A 23,794-nucleotide genomic window follows, 5' to 3' on the forward strand; every position below is an offset into this window, starting at 1 on the left:
GCGAGAGGAAGCTGATGAGCCCTTCTCCCCATCACGGGCTATTAACCCAAGGCCAAAAGGTTTGTGAAATAACTCTTTCGCCCTGGTCTGCTCTCTTGAGACACGGTGGGGGGGTGACTGGGCGGGGGGAGGGAAGGACTGGATACGGCTTCTGAGAAGAGAGGGCTGGCACTGCCTGCAAGAAAGTGGGCAAGGCAAAGCCACACGAACCAGAACTAACAACAGCACCTGAAGCGGATTCCATCCGGCCGCGCCAGGTGCTGAATCGCTATTTTCCCCCCCAGGCGGGCCAGGTGAAATTTCACAAGGAAGCTAAGACCCGGAGGCCCTCCTCCTGCTCTCCCTCCAGGACTGGGACCTCTCTGAAGACTGCGGGCGTTCAGTACTGGAAAGGCAGGTTCCTCTGCTGAGGTGAGGGAGCTCAGGAGAGAGCCATTCAGTAAACCCATAGAAGACGGGACAGAGCCCAGGTCAGCCATCCCAGACTGCGCAGGGCCCAGGTAAGCCTTCCTCCCCCACCTCCTGCCGTGACCCTATGCTATAGAAACAGGCGTCAAACAATAGTTTGCAGCAGAACAGAAGCAGGTCTCAGGCCAGGGGGTGAGAGAGTCAAGAAAAAGAAAAACTCACTTACTCCACGACCTTTGTGCTGAGGATTTGGACAGAGCCACCCATGCTGGCCATGAGCAATATGACAGAAACTTAAAAGGTGATGTGGCATCTATGCATGCACATTACAGGGAAAAAGAGCAGAAGAATGCATTTGGAAAAGAAAGCGCTTTTAAAAAAAACATACTATTTTAATTATTTTGTATTTAAAGAAATAATCTCAATAATGTGCGACCTCAAATATAAGAAGATAAAACAACAGAATTAAATAAAAGGGAGATGGCAGAGCTAAGAAAACACATTGATTATCAGAACAACATAATTCTGAAGTGGTAAATTAGAAAAATGGGATGAAAAATGCAGCTGATAGGCAAACAGCTGCCATGACCTCATGAAAAGCAAAGCAAAAAAATAAGGATTACACATGGTAAAATGTATTTACAGGATGCAAAAAAAAACCAGTTGGTGATTGTGAACTAGAGAACCTGACAAAGGAAATATATAATGTATTTAATGCTATGAAAAAAATTTCCTGAAATGAAGGAAGAATGAATCCACACCTTGAAAGGCATAGTTTGGAGAACTCACCCAGAATGGTTTGACACACGGGTATAATTTTCAGTGGGGGGGAGCAGTTTTTATTTTGAAACAAATCCAGACATACAAAAATTTTACAAGAACAAAAGACTCTTCTTTTTAATATTTTACCACATATTCTTGGACACATATCTGTTTATTCATCTATTAACCCACCTTATCTTTTTGATGCATTTCAAAGTAAGTTGAAAGTTACTTGTATCATTCATCCAAAATAATTTAAACTGCATATTATTAGAGTTCAGTATTTGCTTATATTGTCTTGAAATAAATTGTACACACAGAGAAATCCTCGCATCTCTAGATACTATTTGATGAGTTTTGACAAATGCACGAAACTTTACCAAGATACAGATATTTCCATCCCCCCAGAACCTTTGGTCGAGTCTCCGCTGAGCCCTGTCCCACCCCTCCTCTCCCCTGGAAAGGCAGAGGGGTGTAGCCCTAGGTGCCCTGAGCCCGCGGACAGCACTCACAGCGTGGCCTGGGGAGGGGCAGGCCGCTCTGGACAGACGCCCCCAGGCAGGGCTCAGGCTGCCGCCAGCTGCTGCAGGACCGACAGAGCCCCGTACAGGGCAGACAGCGGCTGCTTGGCTTCCAGGTCCCAGGTGGACCCGGGCCTATTCAGCTTCACCTCCAGGCCGCACTCCTCCAGCAGGCTGCAGGTGATCAGCAAAGCCTCGCCCTGGAGGGGGGCCAGGAGCGCGGGCTTCAGGGTGAAGGGAATGTTCCAGGGGTACTTGAAGTTGGGCTCCAGGATGCTCCGGACCTGGAAGAAAACGGTATCAGGTGTCACAGGTCGGCTGTGAGGTCGGGAAGAGAAAACCTTCTGTCCCAGGAGCTGGGGCCATGCAGGGTCCCTGAGGGAGAAAGAGCCTTGGAGCCAAGGGGCCGGGAGTCATGACCTGGGCGTGTCCTGTGATCAGTGTGACCTTGAACACGTGGAGCATCGGTTCCTCAGGTGCTCAACGGTGACACTAACATTTACTTTGCAGAATAGTGGTGCTTGGAATTAGATATGTGTGTGTATGTGTACACGTGTGTGCATGAAAGTATGCCTGCACACACATGCTCATATATATGATACATGGAGAGAAAGAGGGAGCAGTTTGCAAACAGAGCTGTGTAAATAAGCAGGAGTATGGCTCAGATGCCCTGAGCTCCCCAACCTGCATTCCTATGAAGCTATTTGAGAACCGTGGGGGCCTCTGCAGGGGTTGCCCTGGACACTGAGACCCTCCTGAGGGCACGCAAGCCCATGGGGTCTGCTCCTCTGGGAGACGCAGCCTGACTTCCCAGCGGCCACCCGGGACGGTCCCCCTCCCAGCAGAGGCTCTCTCTGGGCTCAGGTCAGTCTCCTCTGCGGGCCCCTCCCTCCCCCCGGATGCTGCCCCCGGGGGTTCCTCACCAGCTCCCGCTGATGCAGCAGGATCCCCTTCTCCATGGACCGGGCCAGCAGATCAAGTTGGGTGTCATTCAGCACTGGGGACGGGGCGCATTTGGGGAAAGAGAGTGACGAAGAGTCGGATGTTCCTCTCCCCCTGGGAACTAGGGGACCCCGTGAGGAGGGAACTCTGAGGCAGAGGGAGAAGCCCACTAGGCTTGGAGGCCGAGTGCCCAGCTCTGGGAAGTCCCCCTCCGGCTCCTGGGATGGCCTCCAGGGTGCCACATGACATGGTCAGAGGACGGGAGCCTGACGCTGGAGCCACAGGGTTCCACCGGGTGAACCCCCACGGGTCGCCTGCTAGACCTCGGCTGCCTCTGTGTCACACGGCAGGTCCATCCACTGAGCCCTCCTGACCTCGGACAGAGGTGTGATGGGAGGAGGCAAAAACACAACGTTCGAAGCGCTGTGGAGAGGGGGCGTCTAACGCAGGGGCTCTGGGGGCCACCTTGTGCCCCTCCCATCCTTCCCCCAGGCCACTTACCGACTATGGCTTCTAGCAGGTAAAGGATGAGGTACTTTGTGTTACTCCATGAATACCCGGAATCCTCTTGAAGCTTATTTAGGATGGTGCCGCCAGGGCCATTCAAATGACCCAAAGGTTCCTGTTCAAGCTTTGGGAGACAGATGTTGACGAGGACGATGGTGTGACACTGTCGTGTAACTGCCTGTGAATTCTGTGTCTGTAAGTAGTTAACCAAGGGACGGAGGTGCCGGCTCTCTGCCTCCCCAGGGGACAGTAAGCAGCCTCGGTGTGTGGGGCTGCGCTCCTTGGCTCTGGTCAGTGGACAGAGGGCCAGAGCCCCACAGCTCAGATGTCCTCACTGCCCTGTGATCGCCCCATTCTTCCTCCCCGCAAATCGTGGCAGCGTGTCTCCTGATCATTTCCCGTCCACCAGTGTGGTCAGCCCCTGTAAGCTGAGGGAGCCTCTCACCATGTGCACGAGGGCCTCCAGGGCCTCTCGGTCCCGGAGCATGTCCTGGACGTTAGAGAACACGACATCCTGAACGTCTCTGGGGAGCCGGGCCGCAGCCTCCGCTTTCTCAGAAACCTCTTCTTGGAGGCACCTGAAATCTGCCCTCAGGCGTTCATGCCAACTAGGAAATGGGGGCAGTGCTGACATCAGAACATTCCCGGGATGATCAGCCCTTTCCCATCAACCTGAGCAAAACTGCTCTGTCCCTTTAGCTGCTGTCCACAGGCCTCCCTGTGGAAGGCATTGTGAGCTCTGGGGAGGGAGCTGCCCCAGGGACAGGGAGGGAGGATGCAGGAAGCAGGGCTGGTGATTCGGAAGTGGTTTATGGGAAGTAGAAGGAATGAACAGGGGCTTGTTTCTGGGACAGTCTGGAATGGTGTGGCTGTTGCTTTAGGCTCCTAGACAGGAGCATTTTAGGTGCTCTGGCTCATTTCTGCATCTGTTGAATGAGGCTGTTGTGAGGATTACATGACGTTATGTACGTGCAGTGCAGTGCGTGGGGCAGGACCTGGCCCAAATGAGCCGCCCTCCACAAGGCGGTGGGGCCTGCACGGAACGAACTGAGGAGAGCATGTCAGGGGCTCTCCGCTTCCCCCAGGAGACGTGAGGAGGCCTCCAGGTGATCTGCTGAGCGGGAGAGGTCACGAGTGTGGAAGCCCCAGGCAGGCAGGCATTTCCGTGTGGTTCGTGTTTTATTTCGTGCTCAGAAAAATGCCTGTTGTTCAATATTCCCCAGTAAGTGGTTGTTGCATGCAAACACAAACGAACGAATGAATGAATAATGAATGCGAGGGGCTGACCAAAGTGTCAATTAAGGGAAGTAGTGCTCAGTTTACTCAGTTGCCTGGAAACGTCTTATTCCGGTTCCCCGCTTGTAGTAGGCTGCCAGGAGGCCCTGAGTTCCCTTTTAGTGACCACTCACCTCGCCAGAAGGGTTCCTCTATTCTTCCTGAAAGAGAATCACATGTCATCATCTCTCTCCTTGCCCACACATTGGTTTCAGAGACACGCTGATGAGTTCTGCCCTCCTACTGCCTCTCCCTCTTGCCCAACCCCTTCCTGCCCCATCCCAGTCCATCCCTCCACCTCCTGGCCTTCTGGACCCTCCTCACCACAGAAACTGGGACCAGGCCCTAGGGCAGTGGTGGCAAGTCAAGACGATCTGCCCTGCACACCGGTGTGTGCACGATGGGATCCTCAACCCCCCTTCAGCACCCCCTTCAGCACACACGCTCACCTATTGGCAGGATGGTAGGATTTACAGGGCCTAGAAGACAAATCGGAGTCAGTGTCTGAAGCCACACCAGGTCTCTGACCTTCCGTCCCCTCCTTCCCTGACCCCCGCTTTCCAACCACCCCTGCCCTTTGCCCAGGGGGCCCAGACCCCAGACCCTCAGGTAGGGACTGCAGAGGCAATCACATGGGGCTTTTGTTGTGCAAAGCAGCCTTGTGGACGGGCATCAGACCCACTTTGGGCTCTAATGTCACCCACTCACCTGATGACATTAACATGCGCAGTTGCTCTGGAAAGAGAAACAGGTGCTGGCTCACGGGGACTCCCTCCACTCCCCTTCCCCAGGGTCCTTCCCAGGCCTCTCCCTCCCCTTCCCAGCTCCCTCCGCCTCCCCCTCATTTCCCACCTCTTACCACTACTTCAGCCCACACAGTGCCTGGAGACCTGGACCCCAGCAGGCCCCACACTGTGACCCATGTCAGTGTTCAAGGGACAAAGGTGGCCTCCCCCATGGGCAGGGCCTCAGCTGGGTCAAAGGCTGGGAGCTGCCCAGCTGGGGAAGGTTTTCTGTGGGTCTTGGGGGCTGAGCCCCCTCTTATTAGCCTCCAAAGGGGGTCAGGGCTCAGGGGGCCTGAGGTCTCAGCAGAGAACCTGCCCGGCTCTGAGACTCACCTTCTGGGAAGGTTCTCTGCTTGTCGTCATCTGAGATGTCTGCGATGGAGAAGAAGCCAGGTCAGGAGAGCCGAGGTCATTCCTGCTGGGGTGTTCACACCCCGCCTGCAGCCCCGGGACCCCTCCTCCAGGTCGGGGTGGGCGCTTCTCTGTGTGGCCTGGGGACCCTCCGTCAGAATCACCTGGATGCTTGCTGACACTCAGGGTCCCTGACCTCAGTCTCTGTTTGTGAATCAGGCTCTGATAGCACCCTCGGCTCTGCATTTAACTCAGCACCTTGGGCACTCATTGTGCATCTGACACTAGAGAACCACCTTTAGGAGGTGATGGAAATTGGCCTCCTGCTCCTCCTGAGGATGAGGTCTTCCTGGTGGCCTGTGTGCCCCTCTTCTGTGTCCCCTCCTCCCTTGTCCACTCCCAGTCCTGCCATCCTCCTGGGGATTTCAAATTTCGTGTAAGAAATGCACTGAGATATGAAAACTACCTAATAATAAGACTGAAGCTTTGGACAGGAGACAAGAGCCCACGAAGGAGACAGAACAGGAGGTGGACCCCGGCTGTGTCAGCCTGAGCTCTAGCCGGGACTCCACGCGGGGACAGGAGAGACCAGGGACTCCGAGCTGGTCGTGTTTCCAGGGCTCACTCCTCCACCCGGGTTTGCAGTGACAGGCTGGCATCGATTGCTCACCCACGTGGGGCCTGCACCCAAAGAGTGTGTGTGCGGGGACTGTTCATCTGAGGCTCGTGAGAGAGGGAGAGGTACCCACGAAATCCTGCCTCGTGTGACGAGGGCGTCATGGCTGCCGTCTGTAGCTGCCGTGCAGACACCTGGTGGGCTGAAACGGGGGCAGTGGGCGACCTGCGAGGGCTCTGCCCTCTCGCAGCTGAGCTGGTGGGATCGGTGGGGCCCTGCTGTATGGGGGTGGCCGGGATTCGGGCTGCACTTTGCCCTGCGCTAAGGACACCTCTGTGTTGGGCACCCCTTTTGACCAACCCTGCCCCCGTGTGGGAGACTGTCTCATATCTCTCTAACATTTCAGTGGGGCCATGGGCGGAGGTGGCCGGCAGGGCGTGGGGGGAGGGGAGTGTGTGCCCGGGACGCTGAGAGACGTGTCCCCTCCTCTCCACTCAGGGCGGGCGCCACGGTCTCCTCTGCCGTCCCCTCTCCCCTCTGCCTCCTTCCGCCTCTGCTTACACCAGCCATTCCCCTTGGAAACCAGCAGCGTCCTCTTAGAGGCCATCACCGTGCCCTTTGGCAGGGTCAGCGTCTTCTCTCTCACTCTAAGACCTTCTCCCACTGCTTCCCCCTGGGGAGAGAAACCCGGCAAAACGGTCATATATGCTGTGAGATTAGAACTCCGTTCAGGAGAGCACATGAGCCGAGGAGCCAGCACCCCCTGCCCCCACCCTGCCTATTCCTGATCCGCATTTCCAGGAACGGCCCACTTTCCTTCCTTTGTCCGGCATTGGCAGAGTTCTCAGTTTCAGGGTTACACTGTTATGATTTGACTCTTTCCAGATATGAGTGTATCCGGTTACTTTCTGCTTTGAGGAGGAGGACTGCCTTTCCTCCTGCCTCCAAACCCTTCACTGCTCATCCTGCCTGCCTTTTAAAATGTTCACAGCACGGTGTGTGAGTCAGTAGTCCCCATGCGCAGCAGGGGAACCTGCTCTCTCTCCCGGTCTTTCCTTTAGCAGTTAGTTAATGTCACGCCCACGTTCCCTCTCTGCCTCCCACTCATCCTTCCAGGGGATGTGGGAATACATTTTTTGGAGACCATGCATCCCTAAAACATCTTTACTTTACTCTCACACTCAATCATTACTTTGACTGGACATAGATTTCTAAGCTGAAATTCCTTGGAATAGGACTTATTTTTCCCCTTTTTTGAAATATTCATGATTTTCTTTTTGAAGCAAGTGTCCTGATTGTTTTCACCTGTGTTCTGCAGGGAGGATGGACCCATTAAACTGTGCCTTCTTGGGGTCCTTTCCTCTAGAAGCATCCTGCAGGTCTCTTCTTTTCTTGGGTTATTTTCTGGATGATTTTTCCCAATATTTTTTTGTGTGTCTCTGTTCTCTCTTTTTGGAACTCCTCTGTTGTTCAGATGTTGGATTTTCTAGACAAATCTTCTACATTTAAAAATGAATAATCTCCTGACTTTTTTTTGAGAAATGTCTGTGTTGCTGTTTTTTTCTTCTGACTCTTCTATTTAAAAAATTTTTTTGGTGTTTGGGTTTCCAGTCTAGCATGTAAGGCGCCTGGAAGATGTCACTCTGTCCTAACAACAAACTGAGAAGCTGAACAAATCTTACTGAGTATATTAGTCTGGGTTCTCCAGAAAAACAAAACTGATAGGCTTTCCATGTGTCTGTCTCTCTGTAGGGATTTATTAGAGGAAATCGAGTCATGCAGTTATGGAGGCTGAAACGTCTCAAGATGTGCAGCCGTGCAGTTGAAGACCCAAGAGAGCTAATGGGAGAGTTCACGTCTGAATCCAAAGGCCTAAGACCCAGCAGAGCCAGTGTCTAAGTTACAGAGCAAGTCTGAGCTCCGTGGCAGGAGAAGAGTGATGTCCCGGGTCAAAGCCAGGCAGAGAGAGTGACGCCCATCTGCTTTGGCCTTTGGTTTCCTTCAGGCCTCCAGTGGATTGGATGAGGCCCACCCAGCACTGGGGAGGGCAATCCGCTTTACACATTGTATTCTAGGAGTCCTGACTGACTGTGAATACATATTATCATGATCTTTTATGCAGATGTTGTTATTCTAACTTTATGGGTGAGGGAACCATACCTCAGGAACGTGAAGAATGGCTTCAGGCAGCCTGATGGGTAACGGGCTCCTCCAGAATTCAACCCTACTCTGATTCACCAGCACATCTCTTGTCATCAAACGTCACTTGAGAGAGTCCAGGGCACACAAACGGCCTGGGAAGCTCAGAGGCGCCAAAATACACACGGAACCAAAGCAAAACAGAGGCAGCCGTGAACTAGGGGTTGTGACTTTTAATAATGATTAATCATGTCACAGCCCAGGAGCTGGCATTTAGAACCACGCTGGCTGTGAGTAGCTGGGGTGGACCCCTGGACACACAGCTGAGCAGTCACCTGACATGAAAGCACAGGGTCTTCTCCTGCCTCATGAAACCTGGTCCACCACTCCAAGCAGATCGACAAACCAAGGCTGAACCAGATAGCCTCTAAACCAGAGTAACGTTTTATTTGTTTCAAATGTCTTTGTCCACTGGACTTGGAATCCCACCACCTGCATGGCACCTTGGCCTCTAGAGCTAATTCATAGCCCTTGGGAAGGTTAGTTCACATCTCAGTTTTTTGTGTGTTTTTAAATATTTTTTTAGTTCTTAGGTGTCTTAAGTGAGGACAAATTACACATAAGGTTTATTGTGTGTAACAGCCTATTTCAACACATAAAATCTTTGTCCCTAGTTTATAGCTCGTGCTGAAAAATATATGATCAGTTCATTTGTTTAAATCAATTTAAAAGTTACAGTTAGTAATTGTGAGTGAGTTATGTACATCATATGTGTTCGAAGATATTTCAGTCTCAAGCCATGAATTTTCAGCTCAGTGTCTCCTAGTATTTAGGGTACTTTAAACACAAAGGTTTGCTTTAGTGGTCCCTTAAAATACTAAAATGAACATATTAAAATATACTGTCAGGTCAGGAGTCAGGGTGTTTGGGCATATGAGAAGCGGGGAATAAGGATCCCATTCATCCGAACCCCTGTAGACAGGTCCTAATAGGATGCGGAAGAGCCGGGGAGCGAGGCTGGGCTGGTTCTTGGTGTCTCCATCCTACTTCAGGACCGTCTTCCCAATTCTGTACCTTGACAAGAGTATTCCAAGGGATAAAGCATCTCCCCAAAATGTTCACAAGGCTGCTGTCACGTAGTGCAGCACTGTTGACCAGTTCCACCGCCTCTGTCATCCACATACAGGTTGTCCCCTCTGATCTTGCACTCCACCAGGAAAAACAGCTCTTGATCCAATACTTTCCTGGGGATAGGTGGGAAGAGAAGGTCAGAGTGGGAAACGGATACCTCCCCAGGTTACTCTGGGTCACTCTCCTCAGAACCTGGAAGGGGTGCAGACTTTGGACTTTGCCAGGTGAGCCCTCAATGGGTAGGAAGATACTGGCTTATGAGGTCAAGTTACAGAGGGCAGTTGAACACCTTCTCTTGTGTGCACAGTGCAGGGACCCCTATTCTCTACGGTGTGTGGACATGAGAGTGCATATACCACAGTGTTAAGGGCATGTGTACTTTCCAAAATTATATTGGTCTTGTTAGAGGCTAGTTTACACATTTCCAGCACCAGGGCTTTGCACCAGAAGAGGCTAGAAGTGGACACATGCAGGTGGTCAAGAAGCAGTGCTTAGGAAACCCTGTTGTCAAAGCTGGGTACCCACACTGAACATGTAGGATGGGTTATGGGGCAGATGAACACAGTGTGGTGAAGCAGGGAGGATTTTGGATGCTTCTAAGCACAGGTGGGCCTTTATGGACTGACTGTCCTTAGTAGGTAGGCCAGAAGGTGTAACCTAAATATATAGATTTAGGGGAGATGTGAGAGGTTCAAAATACTGAAGACAGATTTCATCTCCTTTTCAGTCCTGAGGTTCAACCCTGATTCTGCTCAAGGCATCACTGGGGTGGGCACCCTGCATAACAGCCACGTGGAATGCTGAGATCCTTCATTGGCTTTTCAGTGGAGGAGATCACCGAACAGCCAGTGCTGGGCTTTCCCACTGCCTTGGAGAAAAATTCAAGCCCCTTCCTGTGTCTCTAAGATGCTATGTCATCTGATATCAACTTACCTCTTAAGCTTCTTTTAAAGTGCCTTTGTCCTGGTGGACTAAGCATCAGACTTACTGGCTTCCCTCTCGTCTTAAAAACAGCCGGCTCTGTCCTGCCCCAGGACCTTTAAACCCGCACGTGGCCTGCTTTCCTCCTGCTCTTGTTTCTTTCATTGGTTGGGTCTGACTGAGCTCAGCTGTCAGCCGCACAGAGAGACCCGCTAGTCTCCGCCTCGTCCGTCCTACCTCTACCTTTGGAGCTCGCACCATGATTTGTAACCGCCCTTGTAGCTGAAACGCATGCCCACAGCCCATTTAGTAAAAATATCTAACTGCCTGTTCTTTTCCTTCTTTAAAGGTTTGACCTCAGGCTTACTTAATTTACTGGGAGATAGCTAATAGTATTTATCCTAGAAATTGCCTCTTTAATTACTGAAAGAAATTTCTAGAAGAAAAATGATTTTTTTTTTCTTTCTGAGCAGCTGTGGAAACCCAGATACTCTGGCACCATACATAGTCCTTTCCAGTGTTATTTCTAATGAGAGCCTTGCAAGAACCCAGGAATATAAAAATGTGCAATGCCCCAGCAAAGGAACTTCTGGTCCTAAACAGTCTGATTTTAACTAGTTGCTTACTTATCACTATGTTGTCTTCATAAAAATACTATTTAACTTGGCATCTCTATTTTTCAAAGGTGCACAGACTTAACAAGTCCATTGTTAAGCGCTGAGAGATTCATTTGATATCCATCTTTGCCCATTTGCATGGAGGTAGATTCAATCCCAGGATACCACTGCATACTTAATTTAAACAGTTTCAGAGTCTTTGTCCCATTTGAATCAATATTTTGTTAATTTATTTTTTATTGCCTGTTCCTCACTCCCTGACCACCACCTGTCCACACTAAATAGAAGTGGCTTTAGGCCAAGATTTTTGACTGTCCTATCATTGTTCTATCCTCAGCACATAATAGCAGATTATGGTTAATTACTGTTTTACTAAATACATGTTAAATAATATCTATTAGTTGAATGAATGAATGGCTATCTGAGAAGAGCAACATAATCTGGGGTGCCATTTTCTTCATTCTGAACCTCAGCAGCAAAGCCTGCTGGGGGCCTCTGCCCACGAGGACAGTCCCCTGGGGCTGTGGATCGGTTCCTTCCTCTCCCAGGGCCTTACCTCTTTTGCAGGTCTTCCCAGTTGTGAAGCGGGATGGTAACAGCCTGAAACTCTAGGGAAGATTCGTGGGACCCACTAGCTTCCCCTGACACACGTAGGTGTAGCCCAGCGGACAGATCTGCACTAGCCGCCTGCTTCTGGACTATGGTGTCGCTGAAGAGGAACGGTCCTGTCACAACAGTTCCTGGGGACAGGAAAGGTGACCTTACGTTATGCCAAGAAATCACTCTGGACGAGCTGGTGTGGGAATGACTGAGTCCTGGTTTGCCCCAACCCTCCTGTTTATTTTAAACTCCCCGCCAAGAAGCCGACTAGCCAATTAATGTTTTAACTGTAAGTCATTGCTGAGGTCAAATGTTTGAATGCACTTATGGGTTGGATAACACGGATAATGTGTTAAACCCTAAGAAATGGTGCAGTGGTCCAGGGGCCCCATGACATCATCTTTCCCAGTACAGCATTCCCTCTGGGGCAGGCACAGCATCAGGTCCAGAAGGCAGAACACTGAGCAAAAAATGTTTGGGATTTGGAGCCAGACGGACCTGGGTTTGGATCCTAGTTCTCCCAGTTCCCAGGGATGTAACCTGGAATAAATGATTTTGTAAGCCTCAATTTACTGTTGTGTAAACAGGATAATGTCCCTGAGTTACACTGATACTGTAAGCATTAAATGAACTAATAATTGCCTGGATCCAGATATTAGTAGATTCTCAAACAGTCGTAGTTTCTTGCCCCATCCTTCAGGCCAGACTGACCCGAAGATCTTCCTGTGTGGACGTCTCAGGGATTCCTGCCTACAGCACCACCTCTATCTCAGCACCGATGTTTTCCAATCCTTGCCTCCTTTGTCCTTGATTGACGGTACCTGGGGCTGAAGAGCTTGGCTCCAGGATGTCCACGAGGGTGTATTCAACTGGAACATCAGGTTGTTCCCAGAACTGTGAGCAATTCTTCCTCTTCTTCCATAATGTTGCAAACTGACGGGATTTGTTGGCACTCAGCAGGTATCTCACAGGCCTCAGGTCTTTGTCTTCAAAGTCTCTGACCAAATTCTTGCAGATACTCTCAAACATCGAGGGCATGTGGCTAGAAGCAGATAGAAGGAGGCTACAGAGTTCAGTTGGGAGGGGGAAGAAAGTGGGTAACCTCTCCCAAGTCCTTGATATTTTTCCTAAAGAAAAGGGCATAAATATGACACCACCTTAACTCTTAATTTAGACTGGTGACTAGATTGTAACCTTCTCAACTTTGGTATTCTAAACCCAGCCTGGGCTTCCAAGAAAAGCACTGGTATGAAATTCATTGCTCTTTATACTGGAGTAGAAGAGCTTGTGTATCTCCCCAAGCTGGCCCAGAGGTGCTCTGAGGGCCCAGGTGGGGCTCAGTACCACCATCAGCTGGAGGGCCTGCAGGACATTAATTAGGTGTGCGAGTCCGCGGGCAGTGGGAGAAGTGATGGGGGTGCCCCTGGAGAATGAAGGCTCCACGGAGAATTGGCCTTGGAACACGACCTAAACTGGAACAAGGTGGGGAGGGAACTGTCCAGCCATCTGGGGAAAGGATTCCAGGTTGAGGAATCAGCAGGTGCATGGACCCCAGAGGGAGAGATACCTGGCCCGGGAACAGGTGCAGGAGTGAGAGGACGCATTGGAACGTGAGGGCAAATCGGCGCAGCCCCTCGTGGGTTGTTGTTATGACTTTGTTTTTACTTGAAAAGCTGCCCGTGTTTGCTGTGTGGACAATACCTGCACCGAGGCAGCCAGGGCAGACGCAGGGCGTCCAGCGGGGAGGAGACGGCTCTGATCCAGGTGAGAGCCGATGGTGCCTTCAGCGGGGTGCTGGCACTGGGAGTGGTGAGAAGCGGGCAGACCCTGGTCTACACTGCAGGCAGAGCCAACAGCTATAAAAAGAGTGGTGTGAGTGGGGGTCCCCGAGGCTTCTCAAAGCTCTGACAGTCTGAAAGACTCAGGAAAGTGCTATGGATATGCCAGAAAAATTACTCTGAGATGGGTTGTTGGGTAGGGAGTGAGATGAGCAAGGGGAGGGAGGTGCGGTGGGCGGAGGGGCAGGACGCTGAGATGCAGGAACCGTGAGTCATGACAGCTGAAGGGGGGCTGGCCGGGAACCCAGACAATGAATTATACGCACATTGGTGACTGTGTGTGCTCTCAGGTGCTGGTAAGGGCTAGCTGGGTTCTTTTTTGGACCTCCTTCCTCTTACGGAAGAGATTAAATGGGTCTCTGTCAATTCAGAGACAGCTGACTGATGTGAATGTTTCAGAGAGTTTAGGCCTTTGTCATATATGCACGAGGAAGCGGCGTGCGGACCTAAACATGCCCTTGTTGGTAGCTGGACCGGGCCCAAGCCTTACTGAGGCAAACGCCCAGCAGGATGAGCTCCAGAGAGCAGAGCTAAGATGCCCAGGCTGAGACCCCTCCAGGGTCAGGGGTCAGTGAGCAGCTAGTTAAGCTGTTCAAAGTGGGAAATAGGAGAATTTCCCCTCCAAAGTGTAAACATATGCACTTTTTATGCCACTGTAGTAAAGATGAAACCAGCCAAGCTGTACAATTTTTATTCACCAGAGAATTGCTTCATGTATGTTTGTGAATTGCTCATGTTCAGTGCTACAAATCACATGCCTTTGAAGATTTTATACAATCTTGCTATGACTGAAATAGAACAAAAGAGTCACCTCATGAAGACGAATTGTAAAACAATAAATCCAGAAGCCTGCATTGTTGTGCTAGGTGGACCTTAATCACTAGCAATGTAGTAAGGTTAATGAGGAGCCGTGGGTAGGTGGTCAGCCTGAATGATGCTCTCATGTTGCCTACACTCAATGCCAGCAAACCCAGGATTTCCATCAGTCGTAGCACAGCAAACAAATGTCAGTGCTTAAGAGGAGAGATGTGATTTCTAGGAAAATTGATCCTTTGTCAGCCGACTTGTTCATTCATTTATTTACTCATTCATTCAGCATCTCTTTAATGAGCATATATTAGAGGCTATGCCCTGTGCTAGGAACTGGCAATACTATGGTGAACAAAACTATGAATGATTTCTGGTATCTTGGGGTTTGCAGCCTAGTGAGAAAGGCAGTTACTTACTAAATGATGTCACTAATAAATATATGAATACATATAAATCATATTAGTGCCATAGAGGAGAGACACCTGATACTCTCAGAACCTATGATATATTTTTATTGTTGTCTTTTGATCAGGGCGATTGGGAGGCCAGCGAAGTTTTTCTTAAGGAAGTTTCTTCAGCTACGATGTTAGATGAGTAGAAGTTGACTAAAATAAAAGGGGATAAATGAAGACCCTCAGTAGAAGGAACAGCATTTAAAGAGGCCTTATGATGGGAGACAGCTTGATCCATTCCAGAAGATGACACAGGGGCTAGAGTGGAAAGAGTGGTGGAGAGAGTAGGATGTGAAGCTCAGGAAGTGGGTAGCAGTCAGGCCATGCTGCTCTTTAGAGGTTCTTTGGGGTCTTTGGTCTTTATTCTAAGAGAAAACAAATCTCAGCAAATACAGAATTGTAACAGGGGAGTGATTCATATAAAACTGGGTCCCTCATTGGAAGTAACCCTGGCAGATTCAAAAGTAAAGTCTCTTTGGAGTAAAACAGACTCAACACAGGCCCCACAGGAGCCACAGATAAAGCCCTGGGTAAGAACATCTCACAATCCAAAAACACAAAACACATGCAGAAGCAAACCACTCTTAGTGAGGTTCATCGGACACAACATACATCAGGATTAGATCTACAGAAGGTCATAATATTGAGAATCTGGTAGAGATTGCTAGAGAAGTATGAATGAAAGAGAAAAGAACCAGGTGCCATAAAAAGTGACCAGGCAGATTGGAAAAATACCCACAAAAGAACTCTTAATATGAAAAATAATTATAAATATTAACAGTGAATTAGATAAATACTTGGTTAGACCTAGCTTAAGTGAGTCAGTGAACTAGAAGTTGGATTTTAGAAATTTAATCATACTTCAGCAGAGGAATATAGAGACATTAAATATTATAGAGGTGTTATGATACATGGAGGATATAAAGTACATCATATATATGTATATATACAGAGTACATGCACACACATATATATACATATATATTTAAGATATGCATGTATATATGGGATAATAGAATGAGAGTAAGGGGAAAATCAAGATATAATAATTATTTCCCAGATTTGGAATAACATGCATCCTCAGATTCCAGTAGTTTGAAAGGAGAAATAAAATTAAACCTCCAACAAATCAAATGTTAATGAGACTATGAAATAGTAATGACAAAAAAATCTTTAAAAATTGCTACAAAAATAATTGAATCATCTGTGAAGGTACAACTATTATACAGAGACTTGAATTTTCAATTGTAACAATAGTCTTAGAAGAAAATGGAATAATACCTTTAAAGTGCTACAGAAGATAACTCACCACAAAAAATTCTTAGTCCAGTTAAACTACTGTGCCAAAATTAAGGCAAAATATTTTCAGACAGATGAAAAATGAAAGAGGGTGTCAATAACTGACTCTCTTTGGCAATGGTAAGTTGTTAAGGTAGAATGACATTGAACCTGTAAGACTAGGAGTGAAATCTGAGGAAATGTGTGCAGGCTATTGGTAAACACATGTGTAAATCCAAGAAGTATTGCATCTAATATTACAGAATAATTATATTTATAATAACAAACTTGGCAGTAGCAAACAAGGTAAAACCAAAATTCTAGCTCGTAACACACAAGTCAGGGGAATTAAAACCCTAAACATCTTTGTATTTTTTGCCAAAAAGTAGAGACATTAATTTTAGACTTTGTTAAGTTAAATATGTATTTTAAAATATAAGGATAACTGCTAAATGAATAGAAATTGAATATTTAACTTCTAGACCAGAAAAGAGGGAAAAGGAGGAAAGAGAAAAGGACTAATTCAATAAAAGACAAAAAGAGGGGAAAGAAAAGGCAGAGAAAATAGAAAGTTCAGATTAAAGTGATACAAGTAAATAAAATGTACAATAAGTACAGTAAATGTAAATGGATTAATTCTTCCTCAATTAAGAGTCAGAGGTTGGAGTAGATAAGAATAACAAAATCTAGAAGTATGCTCTAGAGAAAAAAAACAGATTTAGAACACTAAGATAAATAAATTGAAACTCAAAGAATGGAAGAATACAAAACAGGTAAATACCAAAATAAAACCTGTATATCCATATTTATATCAGACAAAATAGATTCAAATCAAGATACATTATTAGGGTAAAACAGGATAACTTTATAATAATAAGAACATACTCAAAACATAAGTGAACCAAATAAAGCCTCAAAACATAAACAAATATTGTCAGAAGTCAGTAATTAATGGGTCAGGTATAAAACAAATCATAAGATAGACTCATAGAAGATAAGCAATGCAGTTACCAAATTTGATTTAATGGATATAAAAACCCTGCATACTCCTTACAAAGAAACTTCATACACATAGGGGTGTTCACAAAACAGGCCATGTATTATGTCATTAAGAAAGTCTCCACAAATATGAATAATCAACATTGTTGAGATTACATTTTTATCACAGTGCCATTAAATTTTAAGTTAACAATAAAAATATAATTTAAATCCCAAGTGTGTTGGAACTAAAAAAATTAATCCACACACCTAAATAATGCACAGGTTAAAGAAGAAGTGACATGGGAATGTTAGATATAAAATTTGTAAAGAGACATCTAGCTAGTATAAAGATTGAATCAGTAATCATAACCTCCTAACAAAAGAAAGACCCAGTTCCAGGTGACTTCACTGGTAAATTTACCAAATCTTTAAAGAAGAATTAATGCCAGTCCTTCTCAAACCCCTCCAAAAAAAAAAAAAAACTGCAGAGGAGGGAATACTGTCATACTCATATTGTAAGGCAAGAATTATCCTGATAACACCAGAAAAACAAACCATAAGAAAAGGACAGGTCAATATCCTAGGTAAATATAGATGTAAAAATCCTCAATGAAATAGTAGCATAGCAAACAGAATAAAAAGCATATTAAAAGAATCATAGACTATGACCAAGTGGGATTTATTGCTGGGATGCAAGGATGATTCAACACACAAAAACCAATTAATGTAGGACATACTATTAACAGAATAAAGGATGAAAATCAAACTTATCTCAATAGACATAGAAAAAGCATTTGACAAAATTCAACACACTCTCATGATAAAAACTTTCAATAAACAAAGTATAAAAGGAAAGTACCTGAACATAATAAAGGCAACATTTGACAGGTCCATAGCTAACATCATAGTGAATGGTAAAAAATTGAAAGCTATTCCTCTAAGATCAGGAACAACATAAGGGTATCCACTTCTAGTCAACATAGTCCTGGAAGTCCTAGCCATAAAAATTAGGCAAGAAAAAGAAATTGAAATTATCCAAATCAGAAAGAAAGAATTAAAATTACCCTGTTTGCAGATGATATCATATATAGAAAAGCCTAAAGACTCCATTAAAAAAGACTATTGGAGAGATATCACCTCACACCAGTAAGGATCACCACCATCCAAAAGACAAACAACAACAAATGTTGGTGAGGTTGTGGAGAAAGGGGAACCCTCCTACACTGCTGGTGGGAATGTAAATTAGTTCAACCATTGTGGAAAGCAGTATGGAGGTTCCTCAGAAAGCTCAAAATAGAAATACCATTTGACCCAGGAATTCCACTCCTAGGAGTTTACCCTAAGAATGCAGGAGCCCAATTTCAAAAAGACATATGCACCCCTATGTTTATTGCAGCACTATTTACAATAGCCAAGAAATGGAAGCAACCTAAGTGTCCATCAGTAGATGAATGGATAAAGAAGATGTGGTACACATACGCAATGGAATATTATTCAGCCATAAGAAGAAAACAAATCTTACCATTTGTACCAACATGGATTGAGCTAGAGGGTATTATGCTCAATGAAATAAGCCAGGCAGAGAAAGACAAGTACCAAATGATTTCACTCATATGTGGAGTATAAGAACAAAGAAAAAACTGAAGGAACAAAACAGCAGCAGAATCACAGAACCCAAGAATGGACTAATAGTTACCAAAGGTAAAGGGACTGGGGAGGATGGGTGGGAAGGGAGGGATAAGGGGGGAAAAAAGAAAGGGGGCATTATGATTAGCGTGTGTAATGTGGTGGGAGGCATGGGGAGGGCTGTGCAACACAGAGAAGGCAAGTAGTGATTCTACAGCATCTTACTACGCTGATGGACAGTGACTATGAAGGGGTATGTGGAGGGGACTTGGTGAAGGGGGGAGCCTAGTAAAACATAATGTTCCTCATGTAATTGTAGACTAATGATACCAAAATAAAAACAAATAAATAAACAAGAAAAAAAAGACTATCAAATTCAGTAAAGTTGAAGGATAAAAAACAACATAAATAGCAGTTTCATTTCTATACACTAAAAACAAACTTTCTGAAATGGAAATTAAGAAAATAATCCCATTTTCAATAGCACCAAAAATGATGGAATACTTCTGAATAAACTTAATTATTAAGGTGGTAAAGAGTTGCATACTGAAAATGGCAAATATTGATTAAAGAAATTAAACAAGATACAAACAAGTGGAAAGACATCCCATGTTCATGGATCAGAAGACTTAATATAATCAAAATGTCTATACCCTCCAAAGTCATCTATAGATTTCATGATCCCTACCAAAATCCCAGTGACATTCTTTACAGAAATAGGAAAAAAATAAGCATTTCTAAAATTGGTATGGAACCACAAAATTCCCTGTATTGCCAAGAACAAAACAGGAGGCATCACACTTCCTGACTTCAAATACATCATAAACCTGCATTAATTAAAGCAGTGTGCTACAGGCATGAAGACAGGCCTATCGACCGATGCAACAAAATACAGAGCCCAAAAGAAGTCCACACATTTATGGTGTTGACAAGGGTACCAAGAATACCCAATGGGGAAAGGATAGTTTCTTTAACAAATTGTGTTGGGAAAACTTGATATCCCCATGCAAAATAATGAAATTGGACTTTTATCTCACACCATCCACAAAAATCAACTCAACGTGGATTAAAGACTTAAAAATGTTAAGAACAGAAACTCTAAAATTACTAGAAGAAAACATAGGGGGAAAACTTCATGATGTGGTCTTGGTAATGGTTTCATGGATATGACACCAAAAGCATAGGCAACAAAAGTGAAAATTGACAAGCAGGACTGCATCAAACTGACAAACTTCTGCATAGCAAAGGAAACAAATCAACAGAGATGTGTGTGTTATGATGAAGACATGAATGAATACTCATGGAGGGGAAAATGTAAACTGGACCTAGAAGACCACATTGAACACAGCCTATAAACAGAGTAAAGTGAACAAAAGAAGATTCTCTAAGACTGGACCTGGATAAAGATGCAGCAAAGATACATCCCTTAGCCTTACATACTTGCACATTGTCAGCAATAGGAAGCCATAGGAAGAAGTTCTACCTTCTTTTTGGGCCCAATTAAACAACAAAACAAAATAAAACTGAACACAAACTCACAATCCCATCCTGAACATGTTTGTCTCTGACCATAGTATCTTCTCTTTTTATTCATCCCTCCCTGATCCTGGTTAGAATTTACCAGATTCTATATTGTTTGTCTTGTAGAGAAAGGCTCCTGTCGAGTAGGGCTCCTTCCAATCTTTAGACCTCCTGATGTCAGGCAGAGTTCGTCACAAACTCCAGAGAACAGATAAATGTGATTCTGCTCATGGTATTTTCATTCCACCCATGGGTCCCCGACTCAATTTCCAAAGCAGTATCCTGGAAAAATAGGCATATGATGGGCCCTTTTCTCTTCCAGGAGGCCAGATCTGAAGCTGAGTTCTGGATCACAGAATCTTAGCTCTCAAGACCTTCCCAGCCAAAAGCAACAGAATCAGATCCTATATCTGCTAGACTCTCCTGGAGCAGAGTAGGGAAGTTCCTTCAGAAGTCATGCCTACTTATGATCATTTCTTAACAGAACTGGCTGAACGGCTTTTGATGCATGGATTCACAGTCACTGTGGCTGGAACAGCTTTTTGGCTCCTATTCTGTCTTAAATGTGCTGGATGTAAAAATGTAAAATAAAATGTGAGTGAACAAGAAAGGTAGACACATATTTCAAGAAGAGGGGTACATACCAGTGCCAGGGTCTTGGGCAGGACCTCTGAACTGCCTGGGTGTGGAGTTCTACAGAACTCGAACGAATGATGTTAATACTCCTGTGTATCAAGTACTATGCATATAGTATGCAATTCAATCTTGCAACAGCGTCAATTTTAAAGATAACAGGAGATTTTTAAAGAGGACACAAACAACTTGCTCATCCTCTTTCCAGTTACTCCCAGCAGACTTACATGAGCAAACCAAGTGCCTACAGCAGGGGAAAACTGGATGAACAGGGAAGCCACACCTGTGAATTTTTGTAATAACCGACACTCTACAAGGCAACACGCCTTTTAGGTGGCAGTTGTCCACAACGCATTTCTTTCACTTTATTTTTCCTTTCAATGTACCTCGAGGTCCCACGCCTACTCTTCTCTATCCTGGACATTCCATTATCCACTCCATTCAGGACACAGCTCACAGCAGCTCTCTCTGCCTAACACCACTGGACCAACACATCTACCAAAACTAAGTTTTACTCTGTGTAATTTGCATACAAAAATGATAGACTTGAAAGGTAAAATTTTAATTACATATACCACTTTTTCACACATCAACGTTCTGTGGACCCCGCCTGCTGTTGGATATTCTAGAAGCTGGAGAAAGGAACTTAGTGGTTTGGTGAGAGTTCTGTGAGGCCAACGAACCCTGGGTTTCTTGGTTTGTTTCTGATTAGGCTTAGAACCGAAGAGGTTCAGAACCAAGGTAGCCAATAGCTTTACTTACATGTTTCCTACAACATTCCAGAGGAAGGGCGCAAAGGGGAAAATCTGGGAAATCGGGCGCGTAGCAGCAGTGAAGGACCCCTGGTCCTCCTATGTTGAAAATAGCGTCTTGTTGCAGAGGCAGCAATCTTGGAAAGCATGAGAAAATATTCCAAATTCCTTCTCAAAGGAAACCTGCTAAGCGTGTCAATAGCCCTCACCTGTTTTCAGCTCTGCGGCTCTTTCTTCACTCCTGGCAACTTCACGATAGGGTTCTTCGGTTTTCCCACATATCGTGGGGAAAGCTCTGCATCCCATGATTAGTGGTGAAGCGTGAGCGATGTCGATTTACTTAGGATTTCATCGGCAGAGTGAGGTGGGGGCAGCCATTGTGCAACACACATGGTTTTCTGGAAAAGTCCCATTAGTTACCTTTTCAGTTTAGCCTTTTTTACCGGTTTGTATGGCCATCTCTCCTCTCGGGCCTCTCCTTCCCCAACCCTGACTTAATCTTGCGTCTCTGTCTCCCTTTGTTTCCCTCCTGTCCTGCCCAAGGTCCTACAAATCTGGGCCACTTGCCCCTCGTTCCCCCTGCCTTTCTGATGCAGAGAAGTACGGCTTCTGCAGGCGCTCCCCGCACTGCACCAGTGAGCCACAAAGAGTTACCGAGTGCCGGCGGCAGTTCCTAGGATCCGGGCCTACATTTTCTACACATCGGAGTCGAGCATTGGGGTATAGAGATTAGTTAGAGTCCCCAACCCCAAACACTTACATTTAGGTGGGGAGACAGACAATAAACATTTTAAATATTAAAAAAAAAAAAAAGGAAAATAACGCTGCCCTTACAAATACCCTGACACATGGCTGTTGCAAATGTGCGTATAATTCATTGTCTGGGTTCCCGGCCAGCCCCCCTTCAGCTGTCATGACTCACGGTTCCTGCATCTCAGCGTCCTGCCCCTCCGCCCACCGCACCTCCCTCCCCTTGCTCATCTCACTCCCTACCCAACAACCCATCTCAGAGTAATTTTTCTGGCATATCCATAGCACTTTCCTGAGTCTTTCAGACTGTCAGAGCTTTGAGAAGCCTCGGGGACCCCCACTCACACCACTCTTTTTATAGCTGTTGGCTCTGCCTGCGGTGTAGACCAGGGTCTGCCCGCTTCTCACCACTCCCAGTGCCAGCACCCCGCTGAAGGCACCATCGGCTCTCACCTGGATCAGAGCCGTCTCCTCCCCGCTGGACGCCCTGCTTCTGCCCTGGCTGCCTCGGTGCAGGTATTGTCCACACAGCAAACACGGGCAGCTTTTCAAGTAAAAACAAAGTCATAACAACCCACGAGGGGCTGCGCCGATTTGCCCTCACGTTCCGATGCGTCCTCTCCCTCCTGCACCTGTTCCCGGGCCAGGTATCTCTCCCTCTGGGTCCATGCACCTGCTGATTCCTTGACCTGGAATCCTTTCCCCAGATGGCTGGACAGTTCCCTCCCCACCTTGTTCCAGTTTAGGCCGTGATCCAAGGCCACTTCTTCGTGGAGCCTTCATTCTCCAGGGGCACCCCCACCACTTCTCCCACTGCCCACGGACGGGCACACCTAACGTCCTGCAGGCCCTCCAGCTGATGGTGGTACTGAGCCCCACCTGGGCCCTCAGAGCACCTCTGGGCCAGCTTGGGGAGATACACAAGCTTACCATTTGACCCCAAGTGGGGGTCAGGGCTCAGTGGGGACCGAGATCTAGGCAGAGAACCTCTGGAAAGGTTCTCTGCTTATCATCATGTGAGATGTCTGGGATGGAGAAGAAGCCAGGTCAGGAGAGCAGAGGTTATTCCTGCTGGAGTCTTCACACCCCACCTGCAGCCCCGGGACCCCTCCTCCAGGCCAGGTGTCCACTTCTCTGTGTGGCCTGGGGACCCTCCATCAGAATCACCTGGGATCTTGTTGAAACTCAGAGTCCTCATTCTGTGTGTTCTGAATCAGACTCATAAGAGGACGCTAGAACTTGCATTTTATTCCCCCCAACAGCCTAATTGAGATATTATTCATATATAACATATATAAGTTTATTTATTAATACCTAGTATTAAGGTGTACAGTGAAATGATGTGATCACATATGTATTGGGAAATGATCACCAACATTAGGATTTTTTGGGGGGGATGGGGTTGGTGATAACATTTAAGGTCTACACTCTTAACAATTTCAGGTATATAATACAGTATTCTTAGATCTCTAGAACTTATCTTATTTCTAGAAGTTTGTACCCTTTGACTGATACCTTCTTATTTTCCCTACCCTGGCAAACCACCATTCTAATGTCTGTTTCTATGAGTTTCACTTT

At 46.5% G+C, this 23,794-nt stretch overlaps 1 protein-coding gene across 1 annotated transcript; it reads right to left on the bottom strand.

The window, feature by feature from the left end:
* Positions 1-1,270: 1,270 nt before the first annotated feature.
* Positions 1,271-22,115, bottom strand: LOC118923388 (gasdermin-C-like). The gene is given in 14 exon segments (XM_057497593.1): positions 1,271-1,975; positions 2,615-2,688; positions 3,135-3,468; positions 3,535-3,799; positions 4,110-4,173; positions 4,865-4,894; positions 5,124-5,150; positions 5,534-5,572; positions 6,729-6,840; positions 9,381-9,482; positions 9,484-9,550; positions 11,532-11,715; positions 12,397-12,617; positions 21,676-22,115. Coding segments are annotated over 13 exon segments (1,755 nt in total). The 5' UTR covers positions 12,614-12,617; positions 21,676-22,115; the 3' UTR covers positions 1,271-1,735.
* Between the last annotated feature and the right edge of the window lie 1,679 nt (positions 22,116-23,794).

The sequence above is a fragment of the Manis pentadactyla genome, chromosome 3, assembly GCF_030020395.1.
Source record: "Manis pentadactyla isolate mManPen7 chromosome 3, mManPen7.hap1, whole genome shotgun sequence".
Taxonomy (NCBI): domain Eukaryota; kingdom Metazoa; phylum Chordata; class Mammalia; order Pholidota; family Manidae; genus Manis; species Manis pentadactyla.